The sequence below is a fragment of the Ovis aries genome, chromosome 13 (genome assembly GCF_016772045.2).
Source record: "Ovis aries strain OAR_USU_Benz2616 breed Rambouillet chromosome 13, ARS-UI_Ramb_v3.0, whole genome shotgun sequence".
Classification (NCBI taxonomy): Eukaryota; Metazoa; Chordata; class Mammalia; order Artiodactyla; family Bovidae; genus Ovis; species Ovis aries.
The window spans coordinates 60,888,604-60,910,344 of NC_056066.1; the positions used below are offsets into that span (position 1 = coordinate 60,888,604).

General features: G+C 49.8%; 1 protein-coding gene and 1 long non-coding RNA gene across 7 annotated transcripts in view; one reads left to right on the forward strand and one right to left on the reverse strand.

The window, feature by feature from the left end:
* Nucleotides 1-277: 277 nt before the first annotated feature.
* The window catches only part of BCL2L1 (BCL2 like 1), a 52,830-nt gene continuing 31,366 nt past the window's right edge, over nt 278-21,741 (reverse strand). For 5 of the 6 annotated variants that reach the window (XM_027976356.2, XM_027976358.2, XM_060396832.1 and 2 more), the window contains exon 3: nt 278-1,967. In XM_027976356.2, the coding sequence (XP_027832157.1) occupies nt 1,830-1,967 (138 nt within the window). In that variant the 3' untranslated portion in view covers nt 278-1,829. 6 annotated transcript variants of the gene reach the window in all.
* On the forward strand, nt 8,322-21,218 carry LOC132657568 (uncharacterized). Its single transcript, XR_009595962.1, has 2 exons — nt 8,322-8,433; nt 16,561-21,218. It is a non-coding gene; the product is annotated as an uncharacterized LOC132657568 (long non-coding RNA).

The window sequence follows — 21,741 nt, forward strand, 5'->3', positions numbered from 1 at the left end:
GCCTACACAGAGCCAAGTGGGCACTTGACTGTGCCTCCCACTAGAATACCAACTTCTGAGGGCAGGGACTGTCTGTCGTGTTCACACACAGTCAGTGCCCAGCACATAGCAGAGGCTCAAAGCAGACCCAGGGTCAGGTGGAGAAATTTAGGACCAGAGTGAGGAAGAAGGGACTTGTCCAAGGTTAGGGCAGCAGAGTCAGCACAGGTACCCGACTCTCCTGTGCCTCTTCTGCCAGCCCAGCGTCCCCTCCCGGAGCACACAGGAGCGCAGGCCCTTTGCTCACAAACAACACATTTTATTACTGAACTGCACCTTCACTTTCACACAGACTATTTCAAAGAGCTGGAAAAAGTGTGGGGTGGGGGTTGGGGGAGGGACAGGTGCCTCTCAGGAGCCAGGACCCCCGGCTGGCTTCCCCAGACCAGGGCGGGGGGTGGGGTGGGGGGGGGTGGGGGTGCAGGGAGCACCAGGCTGTTCGATCTCCGGGCACCAGCTCTCCACGTGCACACGCACTGCAAGCCAGCACCTCCTCACACATAAATACAGACACGCTTAACAAAAATAGTATATCATCTTCACAAGGAATAAAAACTAGTTTCAAATATGTACAGCAGAGAGCCCGGGGTGGCCGGGGCTAGGCCTGGACCCCCAGGGATGAGACAGGCCATGTGTGGAGCAGAGGAGAGAGGGAGGTCAGAAGAGCTCCTGGCCAGGCCATCCTGACCTCGGCAGCCCGGCTGCTCAGGCTGAATGGGGGTGGGATACAAACTGTTCAGGCCAGGCAGGGCTGGCCCCTCTGGCCAGTCCCAGCTCCACCCCACGCACAAGGCTCTCCTTCCTGCCCTTCCTGCCTGAGGTAGGAAGACCCTAGGGCTCCCACAGCTGCTCCCTGCAGCTCCCCCTCACCTCTGGACCATGGCCCCTGAAACCCACGGGCAGCAGCCCAAGGCAAAGACGCCACAGGCTTATCTTCTTGCAGGAAGTGAGGCAGCTGAGGCCATAAACAGCTCTGCGGCACCTATCTCAGGCCCAGTTGGTCCCTCAGTCACGGTCATGGAGCCAGGGAAGGGGAAGAACTGGGGTGGTGCTAAACTGCAAGACCACCCCAGCGCTGGCATGGGGTGCTTCCTACAGCTATAGTCCCTCCATCTCGGGTGAGGCCGGCCTCCAGCCAGAGACCTCCAGAGGACACTGGGATTGGGGGGAGGGACTTTGGCTGGGTCAGACGGGGGGAGGGGGTCCTGGTCCTTATTTCTTTATCCCAAGCATCCTGAATCCCTAATTAGTCAGAAGTGGGCCCTAAGTGGCTCTTGGAGGGTGGGGATGAATGGACCGGGGGGGTGGGGGGGGGGCGCCGCCCAGGGCAGGGAGGAGGAGGGAGACAGGAAATGATCAATTCTGAGGCCACAGACATCAAAATGAAGGCAATCTATTGTCTCTCTTTCTGGGGAAAAGGGTCAGAAAACTTTCCAGCTCCCTGGCAAGAAAGCATGCTCAGGGACCCTAAATGCGGAAGGGGACCCACCAATCGGGTGGGGCATTCCAGCCCCCAGTCACAACCCTCAACACCTGTTAGCTTCCACCGGGGCAGGTTCTAGGGAATTTTGTGGGTTTTGATGCCACGAGAATTGAGGAAGGCAGCTCTCACAGAAGCATGTAAATTCTAGAAAACTAATTGCGGGGGACCAGGTCTAGGCCCAACCCTGTGATGTGTGGGTGGCTGTGGGCTCCATGGAGTGGTTCTCCTGGTGGCAATGGTGGCTGGACGGAGAGATGTGGTAGGGGCAGGACAGGGGTGTGTCAGTGAGTTGGTGGTCAGTGTCTGGTCATTTCCGACTGAAGAGCGAGCCCAGCAGAACCACACCAGCCACAGTCATGCCCGTCAGGAACCAGCGGTTGAAGCGCTCCTGGCCCTTCCGGCTCTCGGCTGCTGCGTTGTTCCCGTAGAGTTCCACAAACGTGTCCTGCCGGGGGACAGAAGAGAAGGGAACTGTGTGAGTTCTCAAACAGGAATCTGGATGGGACAAAGCGGGTGGTTGGCGTGTGATGACCTTGCTGAGCCGAAAAACTGCTGCTGTCCATGCCCACTTTGGGCCAGATAAAGGGTTAAGGGCGGCTCTTCCTCCTGACCCTCAGCCGGGGATAACCAACCCATTTTACTGCTGAGAAAACAGGTGCAAAGTGGGAGAAGAGTTCTGTCCAAAGTCAGCCAGCTAGGAAGTGGTCCCTCAGAACCTGAGCTGGGAAAAAGATGGGCAGGGAACTGAGGGAGGCCAAGGGGCTGGAGCAGGAGAGGAGGAGAAGAGAGATGAGCCTGAAGGGGTGAGTGAGAGCTGGAACACCTGTGGTCTGGAAGCCTGGAGGAAGCGGGAGTTGAGCCTGAGGGCAGTGCAGAACTACCAGGCCTCAGCCTTTCCACTGCTCTAAAGGAGGGAGAGAGGGAGGAAGGGGGTGAAAAGAGACAGGGGAAATTCTCAGAGTGATTCTGGGGCAGGGCAGGTCTGGAGGAAACCTCTGACCAGGGCAGGCTGATGGGTGGGCAGAGCAGGGCGGAATAGAGAGGGCAACAGCAGTGCAGGACTGGGACGGGGTCCATGAGGCCCTGTCCCCCACCCCAGGGGGGCAGGACCCGGGGCCCAGGGGGAGGTGAGCAACAGTCCTCTGCCCTGAAGCTAGTCAGGAGGGAAGCACATGATACCACAAAGGAGGGGCTGCGGGCTGAATGACCCAGCCTAGGGCAGAACCAATCTGTGCGGGAGGCGGAGGGGAGCTTGGAGCACCCTTTAATGAGGGCACCTTGCACCCCGTTTGTCCTTTAATCCTCTCAACAATGCTGCAGTGCGGGCTGTCTCTCCCCACTGGCAGACCAGGAAGCCCGGCCTCTGAGTGCAGAGGAACTTGATCAGGTCACCCAGCTTTGTGGAGGAACCGGAATCTAAACATCTGACATCTAGGATCAGCGTGCTTCGACTGCCCAGGGAGGGAACAGACCACTGGCTGGTTCCAGAGCCTGTGGTCTTGCTTCTCCACCATGAACTCACACTGTGGGCCCACACTCTACCTGGGCCAGAGTGGCTGAGCCATGGGGTGGCCCCCTCAGACCATGCCTGCCATTTCTGGTTGGCTTCCACGTCCCACCCAGATAGTTTGCTCACTATGATATCTGCCGGGCCCTACTTCTAGTCTTGATGACACCCCCTCACTCCATGCCAAGATTTTTTAAAACATAGGTCAGGGTGTGGCACACCAACAGCTTTTCCTTGCACTTAGAATGACAGTCATGTCCGTTCATGTCCCTGGTACCTAGCAGAGGGTCATACACATTGAACTGACAACTTGACTCAAAGAATCCTCTATATTTACTAAGCCATTAGGGAGGCAGCAGTGATGTGTGGGCCAGAGCAGAGTCCTTCTAGAAAGGGGAAAAGGCACTGGGAAGGGAAGGCGGGCAGGTGGGGAAAACCCCACCACTGAGCCCGTCACTCCGTGCTCTCAAGCTCTCCAAGGCTCCCCATCACAGACGGAATCGAGTCTTCACCAAGGCCAATGAGGTCCAGTAGGCCCCAGCCCCTCCGCACTGCACATTCTACTCTAGTTGCCTGGGCTGTTGCTGCAACATCTGTTGAGCTCAGGACCTGCTGCCCTTGTGGCTTGGAGCACTCGACCCCAGGCTCCCTCATTTCACTCCTAACTCTATTCAAATGCCATCTCCTCAGGGATGCCTTCCCTGGCCACCTTGTCTAATATAGTACCCCCTACCCTGATCTCTCGCTACCTATTCCCTCACCTTGGTCTATTTTTCTTCTTAGCACTTTCTGGAAGCAGAGCCTGCCCTTTTGGGTCTTTGTTTTGACTGATCTCCTGCAGTAGTCATGTCCTGATGAGGCACAGAGGCTGTCTTGTTTCTACATACCCAGAACCCAAAACAGAGTCTGGCACAGAGTCAGTGATCACTAAATACATGAGGAGAACAAAGGTTTTACATGCCTCCTAAGTTCCAGATACTGTCATCCCCGTCACCTTCATCAGAATCCTCAGATGTAGCGATCTGAGCCCCATATCACAGACGAAACAATGGAGGTACAGAGTCAGAAAGACCTTGCCTGGGGTCATTCAGTTAACAGGGGGCAGAGCCAGGATCAAAGCCCAGGACTGCCTGGTCCCAACCTGGGTGCTGCTGTGAATGTGAAAGTCGCTCTCTGTAACCCCATGAACTATGCAGGCCAGAATACTGGAGTGGGTAGCCTTTCCCTTCTCCAGGGGATCTGCCCAACCCAGGTCTCCCGCATTGCAGGGGAATTCTTTACCAGCTGAGCCACAAGGGGTGCTGCTGCAGCAGGAATATTCCCTACGTGGGGGCTGGGGTGGAGGGGGCCTCGGGCCTGGGAAGAGAAGGGCAGTGGCAGCAGCCAGAGTCCTTACACTTTGGCCTTCATCCTGCTTAGCCTCCCTAGGCTTCTTGTTGGACCAGAAAATTCTTACAGGAATTGAAATTTTTCTGGTCCTAAGTGAAGGAGGCCTCAGGTGCAGTCACGAAAAAGACTGATCTGTGATGAGGGAGTCCTGGGCTGTGAGGAGCATGGGAGAGGGAGCCATGGCCAGAAATTATCCCAAGGGGCCAAATGTCCCACAAGAAACCAGGGACACTGGGCTGCAGCCAAAGTGGGAGAGGCCTGGCTCCCTCGATGGGAACTTTCCTGAAGTAGAGGGCTGGCAGCCACAGGAAATTTTCGGCTCTGGGCTGAGCTGGAATAAACAGGCCCCGTCCCTGCAAGGGCACAAAGCACTCACTGTCCAGGAACAGTCATTCCAGGGTGGAGGGAACATTCTCCTGTCGGTGCCACGGAGACAAGTCTCTGATCAGCCCAGCCCCCACCAGTGCATTCCCGCGCTTGGACAATCTTCATCTCCATTTCAGAAGCTCCTCCTAGGGAGGGGGAGAGGATCCTGGGGATTGCTTTCACAGAGAGAGCAGGAGCAAAGCGGGGCGTGCTGTTCCAGGGCGGGTGCCGGGGAGGCAGTGGCGTGGGTATATTTAGCCCATGGTTCACACGACACACTTGGAAACAAACACAGCCATTTTCTCTGCAGGCGGCTGCTCTGGATAAACAAACAGGATTGCAGAGCTGCCCTGGTCTGGAAAAGCAGAGATAAGCCCCCACTGCTGCTCAGTGGCTCCCACTGGTTTGAGCCAGAGCTGCTGTGGTAGACAGGGGGTCAGATATAAGGTGGGCGGCAGGGAGGTCCCACAGGCTTTCAGGAGACCCAGCCTAAGGGACTATGTGCATTCTCAGTGTGGGGCAGGGCAAAATGGGGTAAGCTTCTCTTTGTAGCTGTGAGCGCTACCATGGGATCCATGTAGGGGTTTTCAGGACCACTGGGGACAGGTGGAGAACCATGGATTCCTAGGCTAGAGACTCGCAGTCAACAAGGCCCACCTACTCATCCACTCTACAGTTTCAAAGAGCCAGTTTGTGGGAGAGCTTGGCCTCTACCATCTAGCACTGGGGCCCTTCAGAGTGGTTAGATAAGAATCAGGGTCCCCAGGACAAGTAAGGCTGGGACCACTTTCAAGGTCCTGCCTCCAACAGTCCCCGCCACCTGCGGGGGATGGCCACAGCCCCACAGCCCAGAGTGCTTCAGGCCCCTGAGCCTTGGCCAGCTCTGAGCCCTCTAACTGGTAACCCTCCCCATCTCCGCCTTAGTCAGCCAACCCTACCCAGCTTATGTGACCACTTTGGAGTCCTGTCTTCCAAGACTTCCCTACTTATCCTTCCTTCAACTCCAGCAGGAACATCTTCTTTGTACTCCCAGAGATTGTGGACCTTCGTTCATACCGTAACTACTCGCTGTCTACCGTGCCTTGGGCCCAGCACTGAACAGGACAAATAAGGTCCCTCCTCTCACAGAGCTTACGTTCTAGTCCATGCATTCTCCATGGGGGTGGGGTGAGGACATAGCACAGAAAGAGATACACAGCACAGCTGTGTTATTCAAACTTATGCCAGGGCAATTAAGATAAACATGTCTAAAAACTAAAAAGACTCCTTAGCAGGGAGTGGTGAGGAGAAAGTAAGGTTGAGAAACACAGTCCTAGAGAGAAGCAAAGAGAATAAGCAGCAAGACAATTTCAGATATGATGGGGTTTTGAAGAGAGTAAGTCTTAGGCAGGTGGTGAAGAATACCAGTGGACTGATGCAGGTGGAGTGGTCAGAGGAGGTCTCTCTGGGGGAGGGTGGGGAGTCTAAACTGAGTCCTGAATGACTAGGTGGCAGTGGCCAAGGGAGGATCAAAAATCTTGGGTGATGAGACTTCCCCGGTGGGCCAGTGGCTAAGTCTGCAGTCCCGACACAGGGGGCCCAGGTTTGACCCCTGTTTGGGGAACTAGATCCCACGTGCCACAACTAAGACCCAGTGAAGCCAAATGAAAAGGAAAAAAAAACCTCTTGGGTGAAAAAGAGCATGTTCCAGCAGAAGTACCAAGTGCCAAGACCCTGAGGTGAGAAGGAGAGGCAGCAGCGTCCCCAGGTTGAGGCCCTCTGTATGGTGGTCTCGCCTGTCAGTCCGGGGACTCGGTATAGGCAGGGATCAAGACTGACATGTCTGAAGCCAGGGGCTCATCCAGACAGGCACAGACTGGCTTCAGCTAGATCTCTGCCCAGACAAAGTCAACTGCATGATGAAGGTTACCTTGCAGCCACCTGCAATCCTGCAGAAGTCGGGAGAAAGGCTGGCACAGCATTGTCCTTGAGCAGCAGTCCAAGTGCCAGTGGACCACCTGCCCTGCCAGGGGCTAGAACACACTTCCTGCTTGAACCCAGTCAGTTCTCCACTACTCACCCTTCCCTCTCACCTCCCACATCTCCACGCTTCTCCCGAGTGGCGTGGCTTTGAGCAGGTTACTTTGCTTCTTGAGCCCATAGTGTCCTCACTTTTTGAATAACAGTATAATATCTGGGACATCCCTGGTGGTGCAGGGGACATGGGTTCGCTCTCTGGTCCGGGAAGATCCCACATGGCGCGGAGCAACTAAGCCCGTGTGCCGCAACTACTGAGCCTGTGCTCTAGAGCCTGGGGGCCGCAACCACTGAAGCTCGCGACCCAGGAGTCCGTGCTCCGCAACAAGGGAAGCCACCACAATGAGAAGCCCGCACATTGCAACTAGAGAGCAGCCCCAGATCACCACAAACGGATAAAGTCTAAAAAAAGCAACGAAGACCCAGTGCAGCCAAAGAGAAAAAAAAAACACACACACACACACTATCTGCTATGATGGCAGCTGACCTTTATACCACACACGTGAATGTTTTGCCTGCTCCAGGCACTGAACTGAAGCACTTCACTCCAAGGAGGCCGTATTCCCTGGCGCATGCACAGTCACGTTCGCCTGAGTGTCTCTGGTCCTGTCTCCCCAACTAGACCGTGTGTGGTTTTTGTCACTTGTACCTGAAGAAGCTGGTGCTGCACCTAGAACACAGCAGGTGCCGTTCTAAATGAATCCATTTGAGATGAACAAATGAACAAATGAATGACTCCATTCAGTCAGCCCTCAGAACATTTTTATTGGAGCCTCATTCTACAGATGTCAAGATGGTGGCTTCCATAATCTCTGTCCAGCAAGTGGCAGGACTGGGATTTGTCTGAGTTCTGGCCTCTTACTCATTCTGAGGTCCAATCTTGCCATCTTGGGTCCCTGCTGTCTCCACCCACAGAGAACTAGGCTCCTCAGTGGCGGCAGCAGCAGCTGACATTTCCAGAGCACTTACCTTGCAAGACCCTCTCCTTGGTCCTTTCTGTGGATTGGTTCATTAAACCGTCTCTACGCTCTGTGGGCCAGTAGGTTCTACTGTTAACCCACCAAAGAGCTGATAGACCTGAGGCCCACAGATAATGTGTGACTTGCCCAAGGTCACACAATGGTCTGGTGACATGACTGGGTTGCCTGCACCAAAATCTGGCTCCAGTACCTTTGCTCCTAGCCTCTACCCAGTGCTCTGCTCACTTACGAAAGGACAACTGTTCTCAAGGTCCCGTCATAGGCCAGGTGCATGCACTATTGCTGAAGGAGGTCCTCACTCTTAAGCTCAGGTAGGCCGAGGCTCAGAGATACTGAGAGACCTGTCTCAAGTGGGTAACTGAAGAACCAGTTCATATTCTGGGGCAAGGCCTATAGCCCTGGGTCGCTCTAGGAGGAGGAAGGTGGCCTGAAGCACCAGCTGAATCAATGAGTTCTGGCCCCAAGCCAGCTGAGGGGAACTGGGTGCCACAGGAAAAGGATGTGACGAAGGCCAGGAGAGAAAGTGAAACCCTTCCGTCCTGGCTTTAGCGGAGAACAAGCACCGCTGCCAGACGGGCCCTTCCTTCCTCTAGTGTGACTCTGGAGGGCCCAGGCCCACTGCTTCCTTCCTGCTTGGTTATTTCTGGAAAGAGGTAGGTGGAGAAGAGGAAGGGGCTCCTAGCAGCCCAGGGAAAGTGCCAGAACATCAAGAATGTACCTTACCCGGCCTCATCAAAGCCCTGCACAGGCAGGCCATGAGTCACTTTCTGCTCTTGGACTCAGTTTCCCTGAGGGAGAGGCTGACAAATGCCAACTGAATAGGCAAATGAGGCTTTGCTAGGAGATCTCACAGAGATGGCAGGCAAGTGGGCAGTGGGGCAAAGGAGGAGGCCTTATCACTCTCTCAGCAGGGAGCTGCAGGCGGAGACTCGGAAGAAGTGAGGTTTGTGGTTGGAATCCACTTCCCTTGGGTTTCCCAGGGGGGTGGGAGGAAAGGGGGTGGGTTGTGTGTGGGCTTCAGCAAAATGAGAGGAACACAGCCTCTCTCCTCCACCCTGGGGACCACAGGCCTGGACGTAGGCAACTCAGAGAGGTGGCTCCATGGGGCAGGGACTAAGAGATGGGTGGCTAGAGAGCTGGGCTGACACCTCAGCTGAGTCAGCCCAGTTGGTGGGTGGCACAGCAGGCCTCTCTACTTCTGAACCTCAGTTTCTCTTGCTTTGACCTCACAGGCAGGATGGTGAGAAAAGGGGATGAAAGCACTTGGTAAAGCAAAGCGACCTTGGTGTTATGGTAGAAGAGGGTGGAATGAGGAGCCCAAGCCATTTGGGCTGTCGGGGCTATTTGGAGGCATCCTTACAGCAAACTTCTTGGTAATCTTTCTTAAAGTCTGCCCTTGTCAGCTGCCAGCCTCTCCTCCTCTGCCTGGCCCCCTCCATTAGTTCTAAGAAGCTAAGCCTGACAGATGTGCTCATTTCTCAGAAAAGGAAGTGGTTGTGCCGGGAGGAGATAACACCTCCGTTAGGGAATTGAGAAAGCTATCAGGCCCAGCAGTGCAGCGCAAGCTCTCCACCGCCTCAGCTCAGAAGCTGGGTACCAGTCTTGGAGGCAGATAAAGGTAATTCAGAAAAGTCTTTACCGGGGGCACAGACGCTCATTTAGGGGCTCTCGATCTCCTTCCCAGGGAGTGATGGCTGAGATTTACTGAGCACTTACCAAGCACCAGGCGTGGTGCCAAGAGCTTTGTTGTGTATGTAAATTCACTGAATCCTCCTAAGAACCCCATGAAGTAAGTGCTATCATTACTCACCATGTTACAGATGAGGAAACAGGCACGGAGAGGTTAAGTGACCTCCCAAGGCCATCCAGTTCATAAATGACAGAGCAGGGATCTGAATCCAGGCAGTCTGGCTCCAGAGCCCAAAGGCTTAATGGCTCCTGGGCAGATGCTACCTGCTCATATGCATTCATTCCCTGGAAATCTGAAAACTCCCCTCATCTCAACCTTATCTCATCCTTGGTAACTAACTCCCTATCTACTCTTTTCTAGGTATTTTTATTCATTACTTAGTTATTTTATTTCTGGTTGCTCCGGGTCTTCACTGCTGTGTGCAGGCTTTCTCTAGCTGCGGTGCACAGGACTTACTGCAGTGGCTTCTCTTGCTGCAAAGCACAGGCTCCAGGTTGTGGCACACAAGCTCAGCAGTTGTGGCTCATGGGCTCCAGGGATGCAGGCTTCAGTATGAACGCCGTATCTTTCATGAGTAGATGGCCACAGCCTTTCATTCTTCTCCCAGTGTCCAGGGTGAGAAGGACCAAGGCTCAGCCTTGAAACAGAATCAGAGACTCAAGAGTGACCTAAAAAGATGCCCATCCAACCTTCCATGTGATGCTCAAGCTCACCCCTAACATCCTCACTTCCCAGTTGAGGTTCAGAAAGATGGAGTACAAATCTATAGATACAGTACAATCCCTATCAAAATATTAATGGCATTTTCCACAGAATTAGAATAAATAATTGTGAAACTTGTATGGAAATACAAAAGACCTCCAATAGCCAAAATAATCTTGAGAAAAAACGAAAGCTGGAAGTATCATGCTCTCTGATTTGAAACTATACTACAAAGCTACAGTAATCAAAATAGTTTGGTACCAGCAGAAAAAACAGACACATAGATCAATGGAACAGAGAGACCAGAAATGAACCCACACTTACATGGACAACTACACGCAAAAGAATCAAACTGGATGATCCTCTCACACCATGCACAAAGATAAATTTTAAATGAATTAAAGGCTTAAATGTAATACCCAAACCCATAAAATTCCTAGAAGAAAACCCAGGCAGTATGTTCTTTGATTTGTAATACGATATTTTTTGGATACATCTCCAGAGGCAAAAGAAACAAAAGCAAAAATAAACAAATGGGACAACATTAGACTGAAAAGCTTTTGCATGGAGAAGGAAACTATCAACAAAGCTAAAAGGCGACCTACTAAAAGGCAGAAGGTGCCTTTTAGAAGCTAAAAGGCAGAAGATATCTGCAAATGATATAGCCGATAATGGGTTAATATCCAACATATACAAAGAATTCATACAATGCAACATCAAAAAAACAAATAACCAGATTACAAAGTGGGCAGAGGATCTGAACAGACATATTTCCAAAGAAAACATACGGAGAGCCAACAGGTACATGAAAAGATGCTCAACATCAAGAAACATTCAATTCAGTTCAGTTCAGTCACTCAGTCGTGTCCGACTCTTTGCAACCCCATGAATCGCGGCATGCCAGGCCTCCCTGTCCAGCACCAACTCCAGGAGTTCACTCAGATTCACGTCCATCTTGTCCGTGATGCCATCCAGCCATCTCATCCTCTGTCGTCCCCTTCTCCTCCTGCCCCCGATCCCTCCCAGCATCAAAGTCTTTTCCAATGAGTCAACTCTTTGCATGAGGTGGCCAAAGTACTGGAGTTTCAGCCTTAGCATCATTCCTTCCAAAGAAATCCCACGGGCTGATCTCCTTCAGAATGGACTGGTTGGATCTCCTTGCTGTCCAAGGGACTCTCAAGAGTCTTCTCCAACACCACAGTTCAAAAGCATCAATTCTTCGGCACTCAGCCTTCACTCAGTCGAACTCTCACATCCATACAGGACCCCAGGAAAAACCATAGCCTGGACTAGACGGACCTTAGTCAGCAAAGTAACATATCTGCTTTTGAATATGCTATCTAGGTTGGTCATAAGTTTTCTTCCAAGGAGTAAGCGTCTTTTAATTTCATGGCTGCAGTCACCATCTGCAGTGATTTTGGAGCCCCCCAAAATAAAGTCTGACACTGTTTCCACTGTTTCCCCATCTATTTCCCACTAAGTGATGGGACCGGATGCCATGATCTTCGTTTTCTGAATGTTGAGCTTTAAGCCAACTTTTTCACTCTCCTCTTGCACTTTCATCAAGAGGCTTTTGAGTTCCTCTTCACTTTCTGCCATAAGGGTGGTGTCATCTGCATATCTGAGGTTATTGATATTTCTCCCGGCAATCTTGATTCCAGCTTGCGTTTCTTCCAGTCCAGCGTTTCTCATGATGTACTCTGCATATAAGTTAAATAAGCAGGGTGACAATATACAGACTTGACGTACTCCTTTTCCTATTTGGAACCAGTCAGTTGTTCCATGTCCAGTTCTAACTGTTGCTTCCTGACCTGCATATAGGTTTCTCAAGAGGCAGGTCAGGTGGTCTGGTATTCCCATCCCTTTCAGAATTTTCCACAGTTTATTGTGATCCACACAGTCAAAGGCTTTGGCATAGTCAATAAAGCAGAAATAGATGTTTTTCTAGAACTCTCTCGCTTTTTCCATGATCCAGCGGATGTTGGCAATTTGATCTCTGGTTCGTCTGCCTTTTCTAAAACCAGCTTGAACATCAGGGAGTTCACGGTTCACGTATTGCTGAAGCCTGGCTTGGGGAATTTTGAGCATTACTTTACTAGCATGTGAGATGAGTGCAATTGTGCGGTAGTTTGAGCATTCTTTGGCATTGCCTTTCTTTGGGATTGGAATGAAAACTGACCTTTTCCAGTCCTGTGGCCACTGCTGAGTTTTCCAAATTTGCTGGCATATTGAGTGCAGCACTTTCACAGCATCATCTTTCAGGATTTGAAACAGCTCAACTGGAATTCCATCACCTCCACTAGCTTTGTTCGTAGTGATGCTTCCTAAGGCCCACTTGACTTCACATTCCAGGATGTCTGGTTCTAGATGAGTGATCACACCATCGTGATTATCCGGGTCGTGAAGATCTTTTTTGTACAGTTCTTCTGTGTATTCTTGCCACCTCTTCTTAATATCTTCTGCTTCTGTTAGGTCCATACCATTTGTGTCCTTTATTGAGCCCATCTTTGCATGAAATGTTCCCTTGGTATCTCTAATTTTCTTGAAGAGATCTCTAGTCTTTCCCATTCTGTTCTTTTCCTCTATTTCTTTGCATTGATCACTGAAGAAGGCCTTCTTATCTCTTCTTGCTATTCTTTGGAACTCTGCATTCAGATGCTTATATCTTTCCTTTTCTCCTTTGCTTTTCACTTCTCTTCTTTTCACAGCTATCTGTAAGCCCTCCTCAGACAGCCATTTTGCTTTTTTGCATTTCTTTTCCATGGGGATGGTCTTGATCCCTGTCTCCTGTACAATGTCATGAACCTCCATTCACAGTTCATCAGGCACTCTATCTATCAGATCTGGGCCCTTAAATCTGTTTCTCACTTCCACTGTATAATCATAAGGGATTTGATTTAGGTCATACCTGAATGGTCTAGTGGTTTTCCCTACTTTCTTCAATTTAAGTCTGAATTTGGTAATGAGGAGTTCATGATCTGAGCCATTAGGAAAAGACAAATCAAAACCACAATCAGCTAACATCTCACACCTGTCAGAATGGCTGTTATCAAAGACAACAAATAACAACCATTGATGGGGATGTGGAAAAAAGGGAATCCTCATGTACTATTGGTGGGAATGTGAGTTGGTGCAACCATTATGGAAACAGCATGGAGATTCCTTAGAAAATTAAAAATAGAACTATTATATGATCCAGCCTGCCTGCTAATGCAGGGGATGTAAGTTCGATCTCTGGGTCAGGAAGATTCCCGAGAGAAGGGATCTTGGCAACCCACTCCAGTATTCCCACCTGTAAAATCCCATGGACAGAGGAGCCTGGTGGGCTACATTCCATGGGGTCACAAGAGTTGGACATGACTGAGCATGTGCGCGTGCACACACACACCACAGAATCTAGCAATATCACTCTCTGTATATTTATGTGAAGAAAACAAACACGCTAATTAGAAAAGATAAAGGCACCTCTATGTTCACTGAAGCATTATTTGCAACAGCAAAGATACGGAAGCAACCTAAGTGCCCATCAACACATAATGGATAAAGAAAATATGATACAAATACACAACACTAAATACTAGCCATTCAAAAAGGATGAAGTCTTGCCATTTGTGCCAACACGGAGGGACCTAGAGAGTATTATGCTTAGTGAAATAAGTCAGACAGAGAAAGACAAATACAGTATGGTTTCACTTATATGTGTGGACTCTAATCCAAAACAAACAAACAAACAAACAAAAACAGAAATATAGATACAGAGAACAAACAGGTGTTTAACAGAGGGAGGGGGTAGGGACAGAAAAGAAATAGGTGTGAGAGATGAAGAGACATAAACTTTCAGTTGCAAAATATATAAGTCTTCATGAGAATGAAATGTACAGTGTGGGGAATATAGTCAATAATTATGTAACATCTTTGTATGGTGACTTACCTTAACTACACGTATTGTGGTGATCAGTTTGCATTGTATAGAATTATGGAATCACTATGCTGTATAACAGGAACTAACATAATGCTGTAGGTCAATTATATTTAAGAAATCAAACAGGGACTTCCTTGGTGGCCCAGTGGCCAAGACTTCACGCTCTTAATGTAGAGGACGGTGGGGCTGGGGTTCAATCCCTAGTCAGGGAATTAGATCCCACATGCCACAACTAAAGATCCTGCGTACCCCAGTGCAGCCAAATAAATATTTTTTGAAAAAGAGATCAGATTTGTGGTTACCAGAGGCAGGGATTGGAGGGGATGGGGGGAGCGGGAAGGAAGAAGGTAGCTAAAAGGTAGAAACTTCCAGTTATAAATTGATACTAGGGATGTAATGTACAAAATAAGTATAATTAACACTGCTGTATGTTATATATAAAAGGTTTTAAAAGAATAAATCCTAAGAGTTCTCATAAGAAAAAAAAATTTTTTCTACTTGATTTTGTACCTCTATGAGATGATAGATGCTCCCTAAACTTACTGTGGTCATCACTTCATGATGTATGGAAATCAAATCTTTATGCTATAAACCTTAAACTTTTACAGTGCTGTATGTCAAATACATTTCAATAAAACTGAAAGGAAAAAAACAAACAAAAGGAAAGCTGGAGCGTCCTGATTACACAGTAGGTCTGTTTAACTCCAGATGGTCCAGAACCATGGAGTTATCTACAGGGCATCGTCTGCTTACACACTTGCAGTAAAGAATCCGCCTGCCACTGCAGGAGATGCGGGTTCCATCCCTGGGTCAGGATGATGCCCTGGAGAAGGGAATGGCAACCGACTCCAGCATTCTTGCCTGGGAAACCCCATGGACTCCTCTGAGCCTGGCGGGCTACAGTCCATGGGGTCGCAGGAGTCGGATGAGACTTAGTGACTAAACACCACCACCACATACACACTTGTGAGAAGGGGCTCCCTTCGTCCTGTGTGGATCATTTCATTTTTGAGCAGCTCTTTTGGAAAACATTTCCCTTTGATCGGCTCTAATGGAAAACTTTTTGCCTCTTTCCCTCTACTGCCTGTCCTAGCTGGCCTGAGTTCTGGTTCTCTCTCCTCTGCTGCTCTCTTCCAACTCTCCCAAGGGCTAACCAAGAAGGTAACACGGGCTAGCAGAAAAAGGTTAAGGCCCTGAGCCAGGTCCTGCTGCTCTCTGAGTATCAGCTTCCTCATTTATAAAATAGCAGTGCTATCTAGATGAGGCCAAGGATGGTGACTAGTTATCTTCTTTTTCTCCACCAAAGTGGGCTCCTACAGCAAAGAGCACGCAGGGACCCAATAAGTCTTGCAATTAGACTAAGATGTTTAGCTTTGGACCTCATTAATAATATAAGAATTAAAGATGTACTCATTTCACAAGAACATTGTGAAAATTCAACAGTAATTCATGTAAAGGACTTAGAACTATATGTGACACCTAGTAGATTTGCAATAATTTAAGTAATTATTACTGTTCGTATTATTAGACCAAGGCTCAGCTTGAGTCTTAGGTCTTTCTCCATGGTCTGCAGGGTTTCTTCAGCTTTGTCTGGGGCCAGGCTGCTTACTCCTCACACACCATTATCTGTTCAGCCTCAGGATCTTTGCTCACATTGGTCCCTATGCTGAGCTCTCTCCTGCTTATCTCTTAGGTCTCAACGTGCAGGCCTTAAGGAGGCCTTCTGCTCTCCTGCTCCAAGTCTCCTTGGGCTCTCTCACCCATTTGCTGAGCTGCTCATTTCTGACCATGAGCTCTGTCTCCTAGGCTGAGAGCCCAGTGCTGGGCCCAGAGAAGGCACTGCTAAGTAGGCTGACAGGTGGGAAGGAAAGAAGGCCAGTTCCCTCTCTCTTAAGCCCCACCTTCATTGTGTGCAAAAACTAGGAGGCCCCAAGATACCAGGTGACTGACTGGGCAAGGTACCTGGGGCTCCCCAGAAACCAAGTTCTCCCCAGGTCAGGAGAAAGTTCTGGAAAAGACATCTTCTGCATTGTGTTGACACAACAGGCAGGAGGGACTAGGGTAGCAATCTATAAGGAACAGAGGTTTGATCTCTGGGGCCAACCCCCTTCCTAATTCTCTGCTGCCTTCTGGGGTCTGTGCCTCTAAGTACTCCACGGTCCAAAGCAGCCACTCCCTCCTCCTTTCTGCCCAGGGCTGCCCTACTCTGACACTGATCAATGCTGCAGGCTGTGAAGCGCAATGGGCTGAGTGTCAGCAGGTGTGGGTTTTGTGTCCCAGTGCTGTCACTGGCTTGCTTGGGGGTGAGTCCATTCCGCTGTCTGGGATGCTGGGAAAGTCTGGGACTTTCCTCGTCTGTACAATGAAGGCGATCATCTCAAAGGACTCTCATTAGTGCTGCAGCGTGAGGAAGATGAAAATAACTCACACATGGGCAAATAACTGACTACCTGTGTTCTCTCTCAGGGGTATTCGAAAGATCCGGTCATTTAGTGTGGAAGGTGAGGCAACATTCTGGAGCAGAAGGACTTGTCGCCTCCACTTCAAAGCCTGCTGAGCCTTGCTGTCCAACCTGCAGATTCCAGGGCCAAGGGCAGTGGGCATATCTATGACCAGGGCCAGCTCCTCAGAAGGCCAGACCTTGCCAGGCTCTGCCCCAGTGGCCTCAACCTCCTCACCCCAGCACCGCCTCCAACTAGTCCAGACAAGTCCGGGTATTTTCAGCCACCTTTATCTGATCGGAAATGTTTGGCATTCCACAGCAGAAGGCAACAGCTCTGGAGGATTTGGGGACGAGAGCAAATCCCTGCAACCCCTCCCTACCCCCCAACACATAAGAATGCTCTCACATACAGCGTGTGAAAGTTGCTCAGTTGTGTCCGACACTTTGCAACCCTGTGACTCCTCTGCCCATGGGATTCTCCAGGCAAGAATACTGGAGTGGATAGCCATTCCCTTCTCCAGGGGATCTTCCCAAGCCAGGGATCAAATCCAGGTCTCCCACACTGCAGGCAGATTCTTTACTGTCTGAACCACCAGGGAAGCCCCTCACGTACAGCCTTGTAACCAAAACCTCAGTGTTGAAGGTCCCTCAGGCTGCAGCCTCCCCACTTCATCTTCATTGCAGTCCACCAGCCCCCTCAAGGCACACGATAGCAAGACGCTTGAGACGGGTGTCAGGAAAGCTGGAGGATTCTGCAGCCATGATACTGAGGGAGGGGCCACCTGGAGGTTTCCTGCTCATAGTCAATGCGCACAGCACCAACAAACTGCAGAAGACCACCACCACCAGCAGGTTCAACCTCTACTCTAAGTAGATGGGAAAATGAGACCTGAGGAGGCAAAGGGACCCCCACCCCCATCTCAAGGCCTCTTGACTCCTAGAGTCCAACAGTGTGGGTTCTAACCCCAGCTCTGTGACTGCCGGACCTGGGGCAAGATCCTTTATCTCTCCAAGCCCAGGGTACTGTCTACAAAGTGAGAATACTGCCATCACAGCCTTAGTGGCAAGGATTAAAAGGTCCATGGAAAGTGCTCAATAATTGTTAGCTGTTTTTTTATAGCTAAAAATGAATGGCCCCATTTGTGCTTCTTATATTGTAGTCTCATTACGTATAGCTACAAACAAATAACAACAACAAAAAACCCCCACAGCTCATACTGACTTAGCCCCTACTTGAATTCTCAAAATCTTCTAAGTAGGTGCTGTCCCCATTTTACCAAAAAGGAAACTAAGACTCAGAGAGGTGAGGAAACTTTGTCTGAGATCTGGTTACCCAGTGAGGGTGTCTGACTCCAGGGCACGTTGTCTGCCAGCGCAGTAGGACAGATGCAGAAGGATGTGACTAAGCTCTTCCTTCCTTCCCTGCTCACCCACCCGATGCCCACTACTTGCTGAGGATACTGAGCCTTGGATCAGAGACCATTCTGAGGTCAGGGCAGAGGCATGTCCTTGGTACTCCCCCTGGGTTTCTTGGTGGCAAGAAGAGAAGTATGCAGATGGCTGCTCTGCTTCCCTATTGTCTCCTAACCCAGGCCCTGCAAGGCCAGTCCTTGAAGAGACCTCCTCCCTCCATCTGGTCATTATCTTGGAAACAAAAGTCATGCCTAGTAGCCTTGGTAGAGCTGTTAGCTGAGGTCCAAGACAGACCATGACCCCTTTGTGGGTTGACGTGTGGGGCTGTAGGAGGATTACCTGCTTAGCTCTGGACACTCATTCGTTTCACAAATCTTTATTAAGAGCCCACTAAATGCCAGGCACCATGTTAAATGCTAGAGATAAAACAGCGACTAAATTAGAAGAAAATTCCTACCTACATAAGTTTATAATTTAATGGGACGAGACAGGAAATAAACAAATGTCAGATGGTGGTTAAGTGCTGAAAAGAAAACTAAATGAGAGAAGGGGTTAAAAAGAAACATTGAAGAGGGCAGAACTAAAACCCTGGTCAGGGAAACCTTCCTTACGAGGTGACATCTGATCAGAGTCCTAAATGAAGTGAGGAAACAGGCACTGCAAGGATCTGAGGAAAGGCAGGGGAAGAGCGAGGGCCAGGCCCCGAGGCAGGAACACACTCGGGGCACTCCAAGAACAAGGAAGACGTCAGTGTGGCTGAAGCTGAGTGAATGAGGGGAGAATGACAGCGTGGGGTCTGGTAGTGGCCAAGGGTCAGAATGTGCAGGGCCTTCACGGCCATTTAAAGACTTGAGCCTGTCCTCTGCGTGAACACTGCAGGGTTTTGAGCAGGGGAGAGACATGATCTGATTTTGATTTTAACAAAGGCCCTCTGGTTGCTGGGTAGAGATCTGCAGGGTAAGGGATTGGTGATGACCTGATGCAGCCATCCGGGAAGAACATGAGGGTGGCTTAATCAGGATGGTGCCAGGGAAGCTGGAGAGAAGCAGTCAGATTCAGAATTTATTTCTTAACAGTAAAGCTGAACGGATTTCCTAAGGGACTGGATATGGACCACGCGAGTTGCTTGCTTCTCTGGCCCTGTTTCTCATCTACAAAAGGCAGGGTAAAAGGCCTTTGAGGATTTTTTTCCCAGCTTGATAACTATGGGAACCCTGTGGGAGGAAAAATGAGATAAAACCACTTCTGCTGTCAAAGCCATTTGCTCACCTGACCTTCAGGCACATGCAGGATCATGGAGTAGCCAGACCCAGGTAGGGGTGGGCACAGCTTTTTGATAAGGGGAGGGGAGGGGCATCAGAGCTGTGCTATGTATATCTAGGGCCTGCTAGGCAGAAAGTGCTCAGTGTGAGTGAATGAGGCAACGCCGGGAGGCCAGGATGTGTACAAGAACCTTCCAGGTCATTCCAAATTAACAAAAGAAGCCTGGCCCAAGGGATTCCTCTCCTGGCTTTCCTTTTGTATCCATTACATGGGCTGAGTCTCAAGTTCCCGTTCTTCATGAATGGGAGACTTAGATACCTGAAATCACCAAAGTAGAATTTCAGGGCTGGAAGGAAGCAGAGACATGTCTGGCCCCCTCTAAACACAATTTCAGCCATCACAGTTTGAGTTTTATTTATGTGTCATAATTATTATGAACATTTTCCTATTAATTAATTGACTTACTTCTTATTTTTATTTTCATTAGAGTTCACTCTTATAAAAAATTTTTTAAATGGAGATAACTGCTTCACAATATTGTGTTGGTTTCTGCCATATATCAACATGAATCGGCCATAGGTCTATACATATGTCCCCTCCGTCTTGAACCTCCCTCCCACCCCTTTAAGTGGTCGCATAGCACCGGTGTGCGCTCCCTGAGTCATACAGCAAATTGCCACTGCTTATCTATTTACATATGGTAGTGTATTTGTTTCCATGCTGCTCTCTCCATTCGTTCCACCCTCTCCTTCCCCCGCTGTGTCCACAAGTTTGACTCACTTTTTAAACACTTAGATGTACAGAAAAGTCTTAACCTACTCCCCAGCTTGTTCTTTGGAGAAGGCAATGGCCCCCCACTCCAGTACTCTTGCCTGGAAAATCCCATGGACGGAGGAGCCTGGTGGGCTGCAGTCCGTGGGGTCGCTAAGAGTTGGACACGACTGAGCGACTTCACTTTCACTTTTCACTTTCATGCATTGGAGGAGGAAATGGCAACCCACTCCAGTGTTCTTGCCTGGAGAATCCCAGGGACGGACGGGGGAGCCTGGTGGGCTGCCGTCTATGGGGTCACACAGAGTCGGACACGACTGAAGTCACTTAGCAGCAGCAGCAGCAGCTTGTTCTTTCTGCATCTTTCCTCTTTTTACTGAATGACAGTGGTTTCATCTGTCCAGGTATGGAAGCCTGGAACACCTTGCAGTCATCCTTAAGTCCTCTCTAGCTCTGATCTGTCAGCAAATTCCTCTGAATATATATTTAAAACTTATCCAGAATTTCACCATTTCTTACCACCCCCACCGTCTGAGCCAACATCATTTTCTGCCTGTGTTGTTATAACCACATCCTTCCTGATTTCTCCGTTTCTTCCCTCTCTGGTCCTTCACACCGGGGCCAGCAAAAGAGTCCTCTAAAAGCAGTAGGATCCAAACCTGTCTGCTTAAAACACTCCGCTGCCTATCCTTCCCATCTCACTCAGAGGAAGAGCCACGGTGTCTCACCACGGCTTACACAAACCTCTGTCTTCTACCACCCTCCTTTGTGCACTCTGTTCTAGCCACACTCATCTCTGGTCTTCCGCAAACATGCCAAGCACACCCTTCTTACCTTAGGGCTTCTGCACCTGTTCCCTCCGTCTAGAATGTTCTTACCACAGACTGTCACATGGTTTACTCCCTCGGGTCACGCAGATCTCTGCTCGCATGGCTCTTTCTCAGAGAAGCCTTTCCCAATCACTCTTTATTAAAACAAACAAATACCAAGTGTTACCTAGCCACTTTCCATCCCAACCACCATTCCCTGTCTCTTCTGAATGCAAAAACTCCATGCAGGCAGATCTCCCAGTAGTTAGAACGGTGCTGGCATAGGCAGACACTCAGTACGTATTTGCTAAATGAAAAACTGGAATGAAAAGGCAACATATTATTATTGATATAAACAGAAAACTAATATCATTTGCCACAAATGAAAACCAACATAAAATAAAAACACTATTAAAATTTTTTAATGTTTATTTGCATATCATCTGTAAGTTATCTTGAAGATAATTGGTACCGATCCTGGTCCCACATCTTTATAAAGGAGATATATGAGGTCTCCAGCGGAGAGCTCGGGAAGAAATCAGCCAGTCAATTAGAGGCCAGTTCAGAACAGCCACACAGGTGCCCTTTCCCTGGCTTGGAACCATAGCCCTGCCCTCCAGAGTGCAGGCGAAGAGACTGAATCTCGGGATGGGCACAGCTAGGCTGGACCAATGGAGCCTATCTGAGGGGCCAGGAAAGCTCACCCCTTGGACAGGCACAGAACCGGCAGCTCTGCTGAAGAGAACAAAGGCCAAGCTAGAGGAGGCTCGTGGGGCTGCACTGTGGGGGACGGGCATGCATAAACCTGTAGGCAAGGTCTATGGAGACCAGACAGCTGAGAGCAGAAAGGAAAACAGGCTAAATCCCAAAGGGTGGTAGCTTCAATCCCGTAAACACCAGACAGGCGTCGGGGTTCGGGTGCAGGCCTAGGGGCCCAACTGAGCCCAG